At 52.9% G+C, this 17,441-nt stretch overlaps 1 protein-coding gene across 18 annotated transcripts in view; it reads right to left on the minus strand.

The window, feature by feature from the left end:
* The window catches only part of CACNA1D (calcium voltage-gated channel subunit alpha1 D), a 317,823-nt gene that overhangs the window by 4,765 nt on the left and 295,617 nt on the right, over positions 1 to 17,441 (minus strand). For 11 of the 18 annotated variants that reach the window (XM_060308363.1, XM_060308362.1, XM_060308357.1 and 8 more), the window contains 6 exons: positions 7,591 to 7,707; positions 6,513 to 6,880; positions 5,783 to 5,809; positions 4,461 to 4,610; positions 2,928 to 3,097; positions 63 to 184 (listed from right to left, as the gene is read on the minus strand). In XM_060308363.1, coding sequence (XP_060164346.1) covers positions 63 to 184; positions 2,928 to 3,097; positions 4,461 to 4,610; positions 5,783 to 5,809; positions 6,513 to 6,880; positions 7,591 to 7,707 — 954 coding nt within the window. Of the gene's footprint in view, positions 1 to 62; positions 185 to 2,927; positions 3,098 to 4,460; positions 4,611 to 5,782; positions 5,810 to 6,512; positions 6,881 to 7,590; positions 7,708 to 11,542; positions 16,771 to 17,441 lie in introns of those variants that run through there. The other 7 variants (XM_060308364.1, XM_060308355.1, XM_030867437.2 and 4 more) reach the window with 5 other exon arrangements.

Raw genomic sequence — 17,441 nt, forward strand, 5'->3', positions numbered from 1 at the left:
GGCAGCCAAGGGGGACAGGGTGCCCATCGGCCCTGGGGGCTGGGCCAGGTGTGCCGGCTCACCTGTTGCTGCATCAGGTGCAGAGGCAGGGCCGTGCGGTGGGGGAAGGCGGGGGATGGCAGGAACTCCTCCTGGCTGCTGTGCCGGCGCAGGCACTCGAAGTTGAAGGAGGATCTCCGGGGGGCTGAGAAGTTAAAGCACACCGTGCAGCTGTGAAACCGGCAGTCAGGGCCCCGGGGCTCTGGGGTCAGGGCAGCCCCCTGGACATTCAGCAGGGGGCCCAGGAGGAAGCAAGCAAGGCACCCAAGAAAAAGCATTGGGCACCGGGGTGGGGGGCGGGGGGCGGTGTCTCAGAACTTTGGGAGGGAGGAAGAAGCAGCCCGACTAAGGGATGTTTTCAAAAGAGCAAGTCAATTTCTCCTCCCTGCCACACCTGTTCTCAGGGGGAGGAGCTAGAAGCAGCCAGAGGGTGGCTGTTCTGACCCTAGGCCCCTGTCCCTGCACGTGGTGGGGACACAGCATTCCGGGTCAAGTACACGACGTCATTCTAGAATCCCAGAGACGCTTGCTGACTGCCCCGTTCTCACCTTCCAGACATCCTGAGTGTCTCTGGGGGCTGGAGCATCCTGCCGGTGCTCCTGTGTTATGTTTACAATTCTGTTTGCTACCTGCCCTAATAGCTCAACCAGGTAATAAGCAGATCCTTTTGTGGGGAAAGACCCAGCTTCCCTAGCCCTGAAGACAGAACGAACAAGAAAGGATACCTTGAACTTTAAAAAATGCGGTTGGCTGCCCTGTTAACAGCCACTTTGAATAGAGGCTTATAAACAGGTCGAGTGATGACAAGATGACCCAGAACTTGTGGCTTCACAGGGCACCAGGCCCGGGAGATCAGCCTGAATTCTGGGCCCCGAGCACAGGCCAGAGGCCTCCCCAGGACACCTCCCCTCAGGCGCTGCCGCCGTGGAGCTGCCTCGGCAGCCTTCCTGGTGGCCTGCGAGGCAGCGCTGGGTCACCTCAACAGTCCTTTCTTGAACTCTGCTTTCTAAGCTCACGGGGCATTTCTTATGCCCCGGCAACACTCCACACTCCCCTAATTCCTGCACGGGAAAACTGCAGGGACCTGCCTGGGGAGGCCCCCGGCATCCTGGGACTGCACACGAAGCCGCAGAGCCCGTTCTCTGGGGGCCAGGCTCCAAAAGCACACGGAGACCAGACCGAGCCCTTGCCGGACCTGCCCACCAGGGAGGGACCAGACAGACGACGAGCCCTGTTTCGCGGGCCCGACGCACACCGTGGGGCCTGCTGGGCCTCCTCGTCCAGTTGCCAACATGGGACACAGGCACCTGCCATCCGCATCAGACAGCCTTCCCTCCACGCGCCACGCGGGACCGAACTTAAGTGTTCTAAGAGGAGGACGGGCCTCCCTGGTCAGCACCACCTCTCGGACCCTCCTAGGGTCCGAGGGTGGTGCCAGGGGATGGAGCCAGGAAAGGAAAACTACCCCCGCTGTCATTCAGGTAGCACCTTTCAGTTTTGAAAGTGGATCCTCTCTTTTGCTCTGCACCACCGTCTCTAATGGGGGAAGTAATCCCGCTGTGGCTGAGAACACAGGGGCTCCGTGGTCTCCCTGCCTGAGGTCTGAATGGATGGGCAGCAAAGCAAATAAGAGGCATTTAATTTATTCACCCTTAAAAATAAAGAGGGCAGCCACTCTTGCCCGCTCAGGGTCCTTGATTCACAGAGGCGGTGCCCACGAATGGTGATTATCGTGGCCACCAAAGGGAGAAAGGGGGGTCACAGGAGGGCAGTGGAACTCACAGGGCCAGGGGCCTCTGTCCAGCCTCGCCTGCATGTGCGTCACCTGGTACTGATGGACCCCTGAGCTGCTCTGTTTAGCAGCTTCTGTTTGGGGCTGTGAAATTAAATATTAACCATGGAAATGGGTCTGATTACACTTCCCAGCGGGGCTAGGACAGCTGGAGGGAGATAGGACCTGGGCGCCACCCAACTGCACTTGTTACTGTGCACTAGATGGTAGACTCAGAGCCGCTGTGTCTTGGTTATTTTTGGTTACTGATTAGAGTCCTACCCCAAAATATGCCTCATTCTTCAGAAACGCCAGAAGTGGACATTCTTTAACCAGCATCAAAATGTCCACGTGTCCAAAATCAAACTACCCAGCCAGGAACTGGCAGGGGCCACTGCTCTGTTTCCTTCCCCGGCTCAAGTTCCTCACTGGGGGTGACCCAGATCTCCTGGTGGCACCATTGATGCCAGCTGCCCACGAAAACCAGGTCAGGGAGCAGCCAGCCCCTGCCCCTTCTCTGCAGGACGGGATTCCTTGGCCCCAGGATGAGGTGCCTACCCTAGAGGTCACCACCAAGGCCACAACCTACCATGAGCAGAGAGCACTGGCAGACCAAGGCAAAGGTGGGGGAGAGGAGGAAGGATGGATACCAGGAACCCCCAGGTGCTCCTCAGAGGCGTGGGCCTTGGGCAGAGGCCTGGGCTCAAGTCCACTCTGTGCGCGGGCCCATCCTCCGCCCTCTAAGGGGTCACGGCCCCATCTAGGGAGCGGGCTTAACAACACCATGGTGCATGTCTTGCCTACCTGTCAGGGCAGATCCCAAGCTCAAAGGCAGTGATGAGGCGCACAGAAACCCCTCATCGGGTGCGACATACCGTGCAACTGTGGGGCCTCACACTGTCTCTCTCTGTTCTCAGCAGGAAGCGCTTTAAGCCCTACCACGTGGCACACAGATGAGAAAGCAAGCCAACAGCATCTCCAACTAGGGGGCTGGTCTCGAGGACTGGAGGCCCCCACCATGGCAGGACCACGTCCGTCACCACCCCCGGGCTGGGGCAGGGGGAGAGGCACACTGTTCTCTGTGAGCCTTGCTCCCAAACAAAAAATCTGGCCTCACATGTTGGGGTGGGAGGGAGCAGGCGTCTCCTTGGAGACCTCCGGGAATCATAGCAAACAGGTGAGTCGTCATCCTCCGAGAAGCTTTGGGGGTGATGGTAGCCTCGAGGCCGCTCGAAGTCCAAGCTGCTGCCTGGGTATCGGGTATAGTAGCCACAGCTGTAGCTCTGCCTGGTGATCGAAAAGGCCAGAAGAGAGAGCAAGGGACACATGAGAGCCTAATTAACAAGCCCATGTCACAGTCCTCTCCCCACCGCCTTGGACACAGGAGAACAAGGCAGCCCTCAGCTCCATGGAAAATTCTAGTTGGAGGGCAAGGGCTGCCACAGGAAGGTTCAGGACGGCAGACCTGCGATGAGTGAGGTGCTGGTGTTTTCCCTCCCTGGGGCAGCCTCAGGCCCCGGTCAGGTGTGGACTGCCGATGCTCGGCAAGCTTGACTATCACCCGCTCGCTTCTTCCCGAGGGTCTGCCCTCGGCCAGGTGCTGAGCGGGGCGCCTGGGACACGGAGATGCCTGAAGCGCGGTCAGGGAGCTTAGCAAATACCTCATGCCCGTGGAATTCTAACGCAGGCTGGTGAAGGTGGGCGCTGGGAGAGAGGGGCTCAGGGTGGGGCTCCGTGGGTTCTCGGGGCAGGGGTGGGGGCGGCATTTCAATTCCAGTCAGAGGAGGAGCAGGCCCTTGAAGGGAAGGTGGGATTAGGTGAGCACAGGTGGGGAAAGGGCATCCAAGGGGTGGTCGTGGTGTGAGCAAAGGCCCTGAAGACGGAAAGTCGGAACGCAGCTGGCTCAGAACCAGTGGCTGCAAGTCAGGCTTCCAGGGAGGCCTGCGGAAGGCCGTGGCGCACAGCGGCGTGAGGGAGGCCCGGCTGCGGCTGGCCTGAAAGACGAGGCCGACGTGTAACAACACGTCAGACGCCAGAAGTGACCTCAGCGCAGAACCACGTCCACTTCAATGGGCCACCGGTCCCAGTGGGATGCAGTTTACAGAGAAGAGGGTGGGAGGTGGCCTTTGTCCCCCTGCACTGCCTGCTACCTGTCCTAAAGCAAAGTGTCCGCTTTAACCTCATACCTGCCTTCTCAGGACAGGAGCCTAGAGAGGCACATCTGCTGAGTGGTGCCACTCTGACCTCCTGTCCCCTCACCTCTAGGAGAGGCCTCCTGATGGGAGTGCTGTCCGTTAAGACCGACCAAGCCCTGGGCTGGCGAGCCGCTACACGGCGAGAGCCCCCAGCCCAGAGCGCTCAGCGTTCAGCAAAGGCTCTCTTTTCTAGAGCCTATACTGAAGCCTCACGGGTGGGCCCCTGGGGGAAATAAGTCAACAGGCCTGAAAAAACAGCCTCCGCTCTGCCTCTCTCCAGTCCTACTTCTCCTGCCCTGACTTCTCCTGTGGCCTGGAGGCTGTGCTCCCACTCTGCTTCCCAGGACAGTCCCAAGGGCAGCAGCAGGTGGCCCGTGGCTTCGTGGGCAGGCGCAGCCCCAGGGCCAGGAGACAGCAAGGCCTCCTCAGGTCGTCCCGAGCCACAGAGACCTCACCTGCTCCCGGTGGGCGAGCTGTCGTCCTCGTAGCACTCCTCACTGCTGAAGTACTCCTGTTCCCCCAAGCAGCAGGGGTCCCTGAAGTAGCCGTGTATCTCTGGGTCTTCCCGGCAAATAGTTGGGAACTGCTCGTCTCCTGAGTCAGCCCTGCAGGTGGGAGAGAGGGCCTGAGCGGCTGGGCGGGTGGCAGACCGCTCCTCCGGCGGTGCCTCGGCCGTGGCCACGGCAGCCCTGCCCGAGGCGCTCTGGCGTCTCCCTGGGTGCTCCTGCCTCAAGTGGGGCTGGATCGTTAATGCCTCTGGCAACGGTGCTGTGTGCGTGTGTCTATGTGTGTGCACACGCACGTACCAGGAAGGGGTTTCTCCCTCAGTGCCTTGATGATGCTAGTGCCACACCACTACCCCCAGAGGCCTGAGAACCAAAAGAGTAGATGTAGTTTGGGAGTAGAGCAAGAAAATGGACCTAGAGACCTGCAGTGATGGGCTCCCAGGCCACCTGCTCGGATCCCTGGGCCTCCTTACCCCGGCCCAAGGTGCCCTCAGAGCCTGGAGCATCTGACTCAGGAAAGGTGACAGGATTTTTGAGTACAGGGTCCCAGGGGAGGGAGACTCTCCCGGACAACGTCCACCACGTTTGCCAAGACAGCCCTGCCCCAGGACTGTCGTGATGTCTCCCTGAGACCCAGATGTCCTGGCCTCGGCCCTCAGGGAAGCCGGCCAGGCTCTGTGGCATCCCTGCTCTCCAAACAGAGGACTGTGCTTCCTCCAAGCTCTTCACTCTCTCCCACCCTCCTCCAGCTCAAGTAACTTCTAACTTGAGATCATTAAACCAGGACATCTGTCCTCCCTGTCCCCAACACCATGACCATCCCACCCACAGTCCAACTGGGTTCAACAAACAGGGAGCAGGGTATACTGCCCGTGGGTAGGGGGCTGCCCAGGAGACAAAGGAGAAGGCCTGGCTCCTGGACTTCAGGAGGTGGGGGGTCACGCTTTTACAAAGCCTCCACAAGAGGCCTGACCCCGGACAGCAGCACGACTGGCCAGCTCCACCGGCCGGGGGCTCTCCCAGCACCGCACTGAGGCCTGCGGGGCTATAGCTGTGGGCGCGCTGCATGTGAACTTAGGTCCTTGGATGGTTAACACAGTCTGTGCACATATGGATCTGAAAGCTCTGCGTCCACAGCCCTGGGCTGTAACGCCCTGCACTAGGCTAGCTGGCTCCCTGGCCTTTCTCATCTCTCAGCACTCAGAGAGGCCATCTGGTCCCACTTAGAACACACAGTATTTAACACATAAATACAGGCAATGAGCACATACCTAATGTAAGTTTCATAATAGCGCGTTCTATCCAGGAAAGGCATAACACGGGAGGGAGGGAGAAGATAAAAGTTAAATATTTCTAGCAAAATTTAAAAAGCAAATATATCAAGCTACTCCCTAGAGCAGGGGTCGGCAAACTATGGTTCATGGGCTGAATACAGGCCGTCACCTGTTTTTGCATGGCCCACAAGCTACAAAGAGTTTTTATTCTTTTAAAGAACTGAAGCAAAATCAAAGGAAGAAAAATATTTCATCGCACGTGAGCGCATGAAGTTCACATTTCAGTGTCCACAAATAAAGGTTTATCGGGACACAGCTGCACCTGTACGCTTACATATGATTTATGGCTGGCCTCTTGCTACGATAACAGAGGTGACTAGCTGCAACAGAGACTGTATGAGGCTCCAACCCGAAAATATTTACTCTCAGGCCCTTTACAGGAAAAGTCTGCCAGTCCCGAATTATGTGGTACAGTCGGGGAAGGTAGAGTTTGCAGCTGCTCCTGCGTTAAGGGGCATCGCGTAGAGCAGGATGCAGGGTGGCCGGTGGCCCTTTATCCTTTGGGTTCATCACATGGCCAGTTCCTGAAGAAGCTGTGACCTGGAGGCACTCACAGGTCCTAACACCAATGCCCGCAGGGAGCCTCCCACCTGTGCCAGAGATGGGAGAAAAAACCTGCCTTGGGCTGACACTACATTACCAAGTGCAAACACATCTTAAACGTTACCTTTTAATACTGCACCTTCTTTGAGGCTCACGGCCATGCTTGTGGAAGGAATGATGCCCATTTTCAGACACATGCTCAAGGTTCCCAATGCTGGGCCGTTTTCCAGGGGCAGCTTTGGACATATTGGCATTATTGAGATTGGCATTTGTTGAGCTGGGAACTTGCTTTCCTATGGAATTATGGTTATGATGGTTATGACACACCGAATTTCCTGCTGGAGGAAACAGCGGTTTCTCAGTATCACTTGCAGGTGGAATTGAAGGCCTTTGGACATGCAGGGGACGGTGGGTGGTATTGGTCTGCTGAAGGGAATCTCTCCTATCACTATTAACATGATTGACATGGTTTCCAAGCAGGGCACCATTTCTCTGCAAAATAATGGGAGACAACACCAGGTAATTTAACAAATATTTGATGCAGGCTAGCTATGTTAGGTAATTTCTTTTCTACATGAAAAACAAATTCTAGGTAAGCTCCATAGAATCCCTGTGAAACAGTCTGAGTGTCTCAGTGACCAGGGTGACTGTGTGTGCCAGCCGGTCCCCCTGAAATGAGGAAGGTTACCGATTCCTGAGCTGGGGAGCAAGCGCTCGGCTGTCATTCAAGTGCACTCTTCCGGTTGCTCCAAGGTGAGCTGACTTTCGCCCAGCAGGGCTGTCGGCAGCCCCAGTGGCCGAGGTTGGGCGGCAGGCAGGTCTCTGGGCCGGGGGCTGGGAAGTGGAGGGCCCGCTGGCAGATCAAAGAGCCGGCCCGGGGAAGGAGGGGTGGGGAGGGCCAGCGGCTGCTAGGAGGACCCAGGATGCTCATCCACGCCGGCCAGTGGTCGTGACCGAGCTCCTCCGAAGTGGCCAGTGTGGGGCAGAGGAGCAAGCTCTGGGAAGGAGCAGGCCTGGCCCTAGGAGGGGTGCTGCTGAACGGGGAGGGTCTGCAGGGGGGAGGGCACGGTCCACAAGCCCCTCTAGGCCCTGGGGCTGGTGTGCATCCTCCAGGCTCTTTGGCAGATCGTTAACTGCCCCAACTGGACTCCTGCCCCGCTATTTCCAAGTGGCCAGTGTGTAGCTAGGCGTGGAATAATTACTTTGAACACATCTTCTTCTTCTTCGCCTTTTGTTTCCTCTGGCTCGTCATCTTGCAAATCACATGAGATAGCACGCCGGATTTCTGGCCCAATGTCGTGCAGTGTCCTTAATCCCGCCTAGATCAATGAAAATGGCAAAACAGGTTAGACAACACGGGTGGCCTGGGCCCAGCCTGGGTCCTGGCTTTGCTCCTGCCTGATTCAGTTGTGGGAGGGGAAGGTTTCTCCAAAGGACAGTCCAGGGAACTGACCACTTGTTTGAATGTAACTGATGGTGTCCCTGCAGCCTCAGGGATGGAGGGTGTGGTCAGGAGTTCAAGATGGTCCTGGGCTGGGATGCTTGAGGCCAGTGACCGCCTTTTCAAGCACCCCCACTCGCAGGGAACAGCGCTTGCTTACTAGTACTAGGGTCTGCCATGGCCAAGAGCCCAGGCCCATGTCTAAAGGACTGTCTACAGAAGGATGGCCCGCAGAGCGCCATCTCCCGGAGCCTCGGACGGGGCGAGGAGCACGGCGCGGCTGTTTTACAGGGAGGGTGGCAAGCGCTCGCTGGCTGTGTCCAGGATGAGAAGCCTAGTGCAGGTGCCAGAGGGCCAGCAGACCAGGCAGCCAACTGGGCCACTGGTTCTGCTTCAAAGCCATGGGAACGAGGGCAGGACAAAACACACTGCAGCCACCAGCACATTCAGGACCAGAACGCGATGGACAGACACGCACAGACCTGGGCTGCCGTGCAGGGCCAGGCTCCATGGCCATCTGTTGGCACCTGGGCCTGCAGCCTGTGCTCAGGTGGAGAACTCGCCAATGGTTGGGTCATCCTCTTGAAGACCACAACACACTGAAAGGGGCTCCAGCCTCTGGAGGCGGCGCCAGACCTGCCAGGTGACCCCTTAGGCCCCTCACGGACGTTCTGCATTTCCCCGAGGCCCTCACGGCCGGCCTTCCTCACCCTGGGCCCCGGGTTCCAGTGGGACAGGGCCTGGGAGAAGCCCTCCCATTGTACTTAAATTTCTCTAGGGAAGTATTCGAGATGCTTATGGACTACCTATGGGGGAGGGGTGGTTGCTGGCTCTGAGAAAATTATGTTTTGACCAACAATTTGAAGAAAAATGGCACACTAATAGGGAGAGTACAGTTACTCTATCCTTGGACACAAAAAGACTGGCATCGGAAAGAGGCATTCCCTCCCTGTCCCCGGTCTAAGGTCACCCGTCCTGTACCCGGGTGGTACCCCCTCACCTGCCGGCCGTCTGTCTGCACCTCAGTAGCCACTAAAGGTGTGGAGAACATGTGAGGCCCTGGCTGTGCGGGTCTCCACCCGCAGCTAACACCCCCCAGTGTGAGGGGGGGGACCGCTTCCCTGTCCTTCCTCCACAAGCCCCGGCAGCGGGTGGTACAGGGCACAGACAAAGCGTGATGACCACGTTTGAGACACGCCGGGCAGTGGAGGGGGTGGGGGGGAGGGGAGGAGGGGAGGGTGGCCCCCATCTTGCCAGATCCGGCAGGACCGAGCCCACGAGTGTGGGAACGCTCAGACCGGTCTTCTGCAGTCCTATGGAACCGCCCAAGAGGCTCTCGTGAAAATGGCTTCGTTCGTAACAGCCCTCAGCCTGCGAGAGGATCCTTTTAAAGGTCGCACACCAGGCTGCGTCTGGTTTGAACCATTCTTTGCATACAGGAGCCCCAGACCTTTCCATTTTATGAACCGTGGGGGTGAACGAGCTGCCTGGAGTCAAAGCCTTAAGGTTCCCGGCTAAGAAGGCTGTGGTCTCGCAGGGGAAGGACACACGTGTCCCAGGGCCAAAGCCAGAACAGTTTGTGGTGTGGGCAGTGAGGCTGCCTCTCACTCACCTGTCCCTCTGATCACAGGCAGCAGACACACGCACTCAGACGTGCACACACGTACAGCTACAAGCACACACATGTACACGCGCGCACACACACACACACACGCTCACTCTTTTCCTCTCTCAGGACCCCGCTTCCGGCACATCTGAGCCTGGGAAATCATCTGTCTTAGAGGCAGACCCACACCATTCTCAGGGAAACATCAGGAAGGCAACTCTAATGCCAAGTGGATGAAAAGCTCTTGCACAGCAGAGCTGCAGGCCTGGGCAGCAAGGTTGAGCCCAGTCGTACTGAACAGCCTGCAATTCATCCAGGCAGTGTTCTGTAGGGCACAGTTATCAAGGGAAGATAAACGAAGCCAGAGTTTCACCATCTGATTTTGGATCACTGGAAAGAAAGAGCTGTTACATATCTGAGGCTCCCAAGCAAGAGACCAGGTTTGAGACACCTGCTTCCGTTGCCACAAAACACACACAGGTGACAGTGCACCGAGTCAGCATCCCCAGGTAAATTATGTACCTTAATCCACGTCCCAAGGCAGCGTGGGCCAGGAAAACTGTTTAAATAACAACAGATAATCCTGTTCACTGTCATTCAACTGACTGGACTAGGTCTGATTAGAAGAAATAGAAAACTATTTATTTGGATAATTTTTAACATCATCCTCTGTTGACGGCTTGACATTTCACTGAAATACACATATGACATAATTGCATAATAAAACCAAAAACTGTCTCCAGCATGTCTTCAATGATACACAAGATTAGGAGAGAGCAGTGAACAAACACACAGGACAGAGAATTTGTTTGCAACATAAATCATGGAGGAAATTGAGAGGTGGCCCAAGAGGCCATGTCCAAAGACAAATAAGGACAACATATTTATTAAAGAGACATCAAAGGAGGAGAGAAAGCATCACTCTTCCCAGACAGGAGAGCAGAGGCTCAGAAATCATGATTATATTTTGCTTTGCTCCACGCAGGAAGGAACACACCTCCTAAGAGTCAGAGACTGACTGGACTCTTTCACAGGGGATCCGAGGAAGGACAGACGGGGAGGGAGGGGGGAGGTACTATGGGGAGTAGGGGTGTCTGCCAGGGTTGGGAATGAGGGAAACAGATGTTCCCAAACTTGAATTGAAACGAAGCTTAAGCACAGCACCCTGAATTTATTACATATCACAAAACATGGTAATGAAAAATTTTCTAGCACACACATATCAAGCTAAAAGGTAGCTTAGGCTGCTCCAAAAATTCCATAGGCACAAGTTCCAATTCCCAAAGTGCAGAAATCTATCTTAAACCCTTGAAAAAATGACTTTTTTTCACAGCCCTTAAAAAAAAAAAAAAGAACATTTTTTTCTGGAAATAAACACTTTACAATCAGTAAAATTATCTGTTCTTTCATATGTCATATCTGTGTCTACCCCTATCAGCAAAATACTACTTTAATTTGAAATGTGGTCATTAGCATTTAAACCAACACAATTAAAGCCATATAAAGTCATTCCATTAACATCACAGTAGAATTATGGTTTTGAATAAACACAGAATTTCTATAAAATATAAACATTATCGATTTGTTTTAAGATGTCCAATCATATAAAATATTAAACAGAATCAAACCTAGTTTCTGGTTGATTTTTAAATGCTAGATGTTCTCATAAATATTTTTGTTAAAAAAAGAAATGTTGGCGCTTTGCCTGTAGACCGCTGCTTTAAATTTTAGACACCATTTAATTGGAATTTTATAGATATTTACTCTAGTGAATGATTAAGTCACCAAAAAAAAAAAAAAAAACCCCAAACTATAAAATCTCTGTAAATATTTCTGAAGCAATAGCATAAATGTATGATATTTTAACCTCAAGTAGGAACATTCATTTACCTTCCTTTCTCTTGCCCACTTTCAGGGTTAAGTTTTTCCTACCTGGTGCATCTGAAATGCTTTCACTGCCTGTCTCCCTAAGCTAGCGCCATCACTCACACCGGTCGTCTGCCAGCTCTCAGCACGTAGAAACGCCCCGGAACCCCTCCTGAACCTACACTGTAACAGTGCAGATAAGAGATGTGAGTCTCCAGTTGGGACTGGGCCAGGCCATCCATCTTCGGGTATGAGTGCCAGGCTTTCAGGCTCCAGCCAAAGAGCAGAGCCGGGTCTCTATCACAGGCAGGTCTCCCGCAGCCAAGGCCGGCCCTGCTCGGTCATCTCGTTAAAGGCGAGTTCTGGTTAACCCTTTAGCAGGCTTCTGCCCCTACCCAATTAGAAGGGATCATTTTAGACTAGCTCCCTCGGCACAAAGAACTGGAGATTAAATTCTCACAGCATACACCTGTTTATCTATAAGCCATTCCACCTCCCCTGCATCCCCACATGCACACACATCACACACAGGCACACCCCTTCTTTTGTCATTGTTCTCCACCAGGGAAGATGTGATGGTGTGGCCTCTGCGTCCGTTATGAACAGTCCTCGAGTTATATATAAACATAAAGAGCTAGAATTACGAGGAAGGCACGCCCCCCGTGAGTCACGCACAGTGATTCCCACCCTCCCTGCAAAGTCAGCTGTAACATTACCATGTAAGTTACCCTGGGGGTGGCACTCCGCTGTGTACATGGAGTTTGTTACCTTCCTTTTGAAAGATAAAGGGAAGTTTAAAAAAATTACCTAAAGTGATCTATGACATTTCCCTGCAACTTAAAAAAAATTATCTAAAGCAATCTGTGACATTTCTTCTGATCTGACAAAGCCAACTGTTTTAGTTCCACCTTAATTCTTGGTTGTAGTTTTAACACCAGCATTGGAGAAATGCTTGCCAGTTTCCTGATAACAGAGAGAGTTTTACTTAAAATGTGGGCTTAGCAGAAGTCACAAATCGAGACCTATTCTGCTAGCATCTTTGTCACTGCAATGTAACATACTTTATCCCACTACATCTTGGGAGGGCGGGCCGGGGAGGGGAGAGCCAAGATGATTCCCATTTGGTTAAGTGACCTGCCCACACGAGTGATGGCTCAGCTAGGGATCGCGACGCGCAGTTCGGCTGTTCCAATGACACCATGCCGCCCCACCTTTTGGGGTCTACGGGGAAGAGTGCCAGGATCCAGTTCCCACCATGCGCTCACTCATGACTGCAACCCCACATGACTGTGGCTGCCACTCAATCAAGGTGAAACTTCTTACAACTAACTCAGCAGCACTCTTGTATCACGGCAATGACAGAAATCACCAGGTATCGCAAAAACTGGTCCTACACTCAGCGCATATCCTTGTCTCCGCCGTGCCACTCTCAGGAGCTGAGATCCTTACAGACACTTCTCTCTCACACACGAATTCACACCACCATTCCTCCAGATCAGCACAGGCAGTGAGACATGGCATGTGCGGTACAACTCTCAGCCTGAACGCGGGCTGGACGCTGGGGGCCCAGGCAGCTCCATGTATAGGTGAGTGGGCTGGGATTGGGGACGGGCCTGGGAGTTAGGGGACAGTTCAAGGTAGGGGCAGGAGATTGGAAAAAGGCTCCAGCACCCTTTTCCTTTAGGGGGGGATATGGGATCAATCCCCCAGAGCAGCAGTTCTCAAAGTGTGGCCCAAGGACCCTGGGGCCCTCTGAGACACCTTAAAGGGTCCAAGAGGTCATTGTGTTTTGCATAATAAGACAAGGATGCTCTCAGCCTTGTACGCTCTCATCCTCTCCTGAGAGCACAGTGGGGTTTTTCAAAGGCTGCATAAACCTTGGGGATCTCATCTCTCCGGCAACTTTGTGCTTGCATATTCTGCGTTTTAAAAATCTCTGCTTTAATTCCTAATGTAGTAAATATTGATACAGAAGGGTCCTCGATAATTCTTAAGAGCATAAAAGGTTCCTGAGACCAGAAAGTTGTAGAACTTGATGATAACCTGCCCTCAGACAGGCAACACCATCTTTTCCTGGAGCTGGGCTATTCCCCCATCCAGGATTCCTGTGATCTCCCCCGACCTTTCTCTACTTTGGGAAGAAACATCCTTCTCGTGGCTTCTCTGAGTTAGCCTTTGGCATGGGTTGCCTTCACTGTGCCTTAGAACGATGTGCCCTCCCATTACCCCCAATAGCCACCTCTCTCAGGGCTACGGTGTGCCAGGGAGAACTAATTCGTGCAGGTACCTACCCAGCCAAGGAACCACGAGTGTTCGCAAGCTCCTGCCAGTGGATAACCAAATCGTGATACGTTTGGGCTAAAGAGGGCTCCTAGGTGGGTGTTAGTCAATAGCATGCCACAGTAATTAAGACCTTTTGCGATGACATCATGTAACTTCCCTTATTTTCAGTCATTCTATCGTCTCAGAGACTTTTGAAAATAATAATTACTATTCTTAGAGAGGAGCGATCTCCTGCCTTTAAGAGGAGAGAATCCAGTACCCAATAATCCTGTGGATCAACCGAATTTTTAATTAGGTCACACCATAGAGTAAGCTATTGAAGAAGATCCTGAGGCCCGATCCTACATCTGTGTCCCTGCGATGGATCCTGGCCTGCATTGTGTCTTCCATCCAGGAGCTTCAGAGTTTAGCACCATGGATTCTGGTGTTGGGCACCGAGTTTGCTGAGTCTGTCAATCTGACCTATTAAACATGACTTGTCTCTTACAACTTTTCTACGTTTAAAGCTATACTCTTCTTTTAAGGTCTTAGGGAAAAGGACAGAGGTATCTGCAGTTTGACTGTGAACCAGGTTCCAGGGAAGCCTCGTTTCCCTTTCGAGCGAGGCGGGAGGTGGCCCCGACAACTTCTGGCTGTCCTTCACCAACTGATCTCAGCCACCAGCCACCACCAGGGCCGTCACTCAGCACACAGCCAGGCCCACGCGGGGCAAGATTCTCACGTTCCATTTAGACCGTTCCGTAAATCCCACCTAGAAAGTTACTGCTTTCCAGTTTCTACGTATGTGGAAGGACTGTGCAGAAAGGCATGTGGAGACACCAGCCACGTGGATTGCTTAGAGCTGCTCTGCTGAGGCTCTGGTGTATAGAGACTTAGATCTAGAAGACAGATGGCCACTGTGGGCCTCTGAGATGGGGTGACACAGACAGGGGGCGGGGGCGAGCACAAACACTCCCTTTAGTATTTAATAAACGACATCAGAGTCGGTCAGGGACAGGGGGATCGTTTGTGATGGTGGATAAACTCCTTACCTGAGCCCACAGAGCTGACCAGCTTCTTTTTCAGGGATGATACACCACATACTTAATAACTGGTTTATCCCGGGCACTACCCAGTCAGAGCAGAGGTGGGCCTTCAGACCAGAATAGGCTCCCAGAGGTCCCTGCTACACCAGGCATTCGCCCTTTAGTTACTGAATCACAGAGGGGTTTGGTGCAGGGCTGGGATGTTAGCAGGGGGTGAGGAGACTCAAGGTGCTGGGGGCCACAGCTGTCAACTAGCAGGTACAGCTGTGCTTCGACATTTTCACAGGGGTCGCCCCCATGCCCACGTCACCACCCATGGTGCTGTGTGAAGAGGTCAACCCTGTTCTCTGGCCCCACGGACTCTGCTGTGAGAATGCAGAAAACCCACCACGAGCTCCTAGACTTAAGACAGTCTGCACACACACAGGAACCAAATTGGGGGCCAGGCCTGTTTCCCAAGTGAAACAAAGGTCACAGCACAGAAGACATCACTGGAGCAGACCTCCAGGCTGGGAGGGACCCTCTCAGTCATGCATAGGACGGGCCTGGGGGACTTCTGCTAGCACCACTCTTCCCACTGGCTACACGGCTCCCCCACCCTGCCTGGCTGAGGATGAGAACAGCCAGGAGCTGGGCTTCCCCACATCCTGGGCCTCTCCACGCCCTGCACACACGCACACATGCACACAGCCTCCAGTCTGCACAGACCAGAGCTTGTAACCCTTCTCTTCTCTAGACATTTCAGGAATTTCAAGGTTTTGCACTCAACTTTGCACTAAACCTCTGGGTATCTTGGGCTCAGCATCAGGTGTACTGACTCCTCAACTACTGCCTGGAAACAGCTGAGAATTTCAGAGGGGACCTCCCCCCGCCCCTCGAAGCAACTTCTTGTGCAAAAGCATCTACTTTTTGTAAGATGTGAGAAAACAACCTGAAGAGTTCCTGCTGTTTACATCTTTATGCATTTCCTAGAAATCTCAAAAAGGGGAGAGTTCTCTTTCTCGATGGATCACTACAGGACAGAGAAGAGGTCAAAGAAAAACAAGAATTTCTTAAAGTTCTGGTAGTAAACAGGCATATGATATTATTATTGTTGTAGTCTTAAATAATAAGCAAGTATACGTTCAAAGTGCTTTACAATCACTTAGCTATTCCTCACAACAGCCCTGTGAGGTAGGTCGACATTATTACCCCCATTTTACAGATGGGGAAACTGAGGCACAGAGAGGTTAAGTGTCTTGCCCAAGGTCACACAGCAAGTGAACGCTGGAACTGGGACTAGAACCCAGGTTCCCTGACTCCCAGTGTCCTTGAAACTGGACCACACTGCTTCCAAAGAGGCATCCCCAGACTGGCTTTGAATTAAAGACGGACAATGTCGGATGAGGTTTGGGTGTGGTGGTATTTCCCGCGGACGCGTTAAGATGGAACCTGAGGTGTCGCCTGGGTTGGTTTGGGCATGCAGGTGTATGTGTTAGTTTAAATGGGGGTGTCTGAGCTTCCTGTCCTGTCCACATCTCCCTTCATCCTGCACTGGTCACTGCAGAGAGTGGAGCTGGATGGTCAGGAGGTCATGATGGACTGGCATATATAAAAGGAATTTTGTCAGCCCAGTGCCAAGGGGCCTGCCAGTCTTTGGTAGTTCAGGTAAACTAGGGATGCAGGACTTTGGAACGGAGTCAGCTGCCCACCTTACGCAGGTCTGCTTAATCTTTTTATGAATTTTTTTTTTTTTTTTTTTTTTTACTGGCCAGCATCAGGAAGTTGTGTTCATTTCATTTCTCTGTGGGGCGGCTGCCCCCCTCCTTTGCTCTCACTCTTTCCCTTTCTCTGAGTCTCTGCTTGGAAGGGAAAACTGTTAAGCCTTTGCTCATTCCCTTTCATGAAAAGGAGCCACCGAGCAGCGTCCGTGACAGGAGACCACGGCTCCGCAGTTGAGCCACGGCCCTGCTTCCACCTTCCGGAGGAGTGCTTTGCTTGGAAGGGGTCTCTCTGGGGCCTTGGGTTTGCTTTTTCCTGCATTTCTCCCGAAATGCTGTTTCAGTAGAAATAAGCCCACTTGAGGCTTTTCCCTTTCAAGGCCTTAGCCACAAACGCCTTCCGACTAACGAGCGTGGTGCTGTAGCTCAGGCAGAAAATTCTAAAGCATCCGTTCAAGCATCTGAAACAAATGAATCAGCCAGTGAAATCTCATCTGTTAGCATCTGTTCTTCTCTTAGATTAAAAAAGAAAAAAAAAAAAGCCTTTTTATGGCTTTAGATGGAATCATGCTTTTAAAAAAAAGACAAAAAAATCTTGCTAATTTTTAGACTGAGGTGACTAGATAACAGGTGTGGGATATTCTACAGGTTCAATGTCTGTGGAGTATCCCATTTTCCTCTATCTTTATGCCCGAGCCTCTCCGAGGGGGCCACATCGGGGACTGAGAGCCATTTGATTCCGTTCCACCACCCACATTTCTACTGGGCCACCTACACCACCACCTGCCAGCTGGGGCTCAGGCTTTCACATTATAAAACCTAACCACCTAATTCTTTGCAAGCCGGAAATGACGGTCTCCTCCTTAAACGCAACTTCCAAACAGGTAAGAAAAAAAGAAAAGAAACGAAAAGAAAAACCTATCCCTCTCAAGTCCTCCTGTCCTGAAGATGGGCAGGCTCCCATCTGGGATGAGTGGGCAACAGCCTCCCCTCAGTCCACCGGAGTGTCTTTTGCAAAAAGGAAATCCTCGAACGTTGAAAGAAAAAGAAATGAACAAAACTTTCCCCACTCTGGGATCTTTTTTCTTTTTCTAATCCGTGAAATACTGGACTAATGAGTGTCTGTATATTG

Source organism: Globicephala melas, chromosome 11 (genome assembly GCF_963455315.2).
Source record: "Globicephala melas chromosome 11, mGloMel1.2, whole genome shotgun sequence".
In the NCBI taxonomy this organism is placed as follows: domain Eukaryota; kingdom Metazoa; phylum Chordata; class Mammalia; order Artiodactyla; family Delphinidae; genus Globicephala; species Globicephala melas.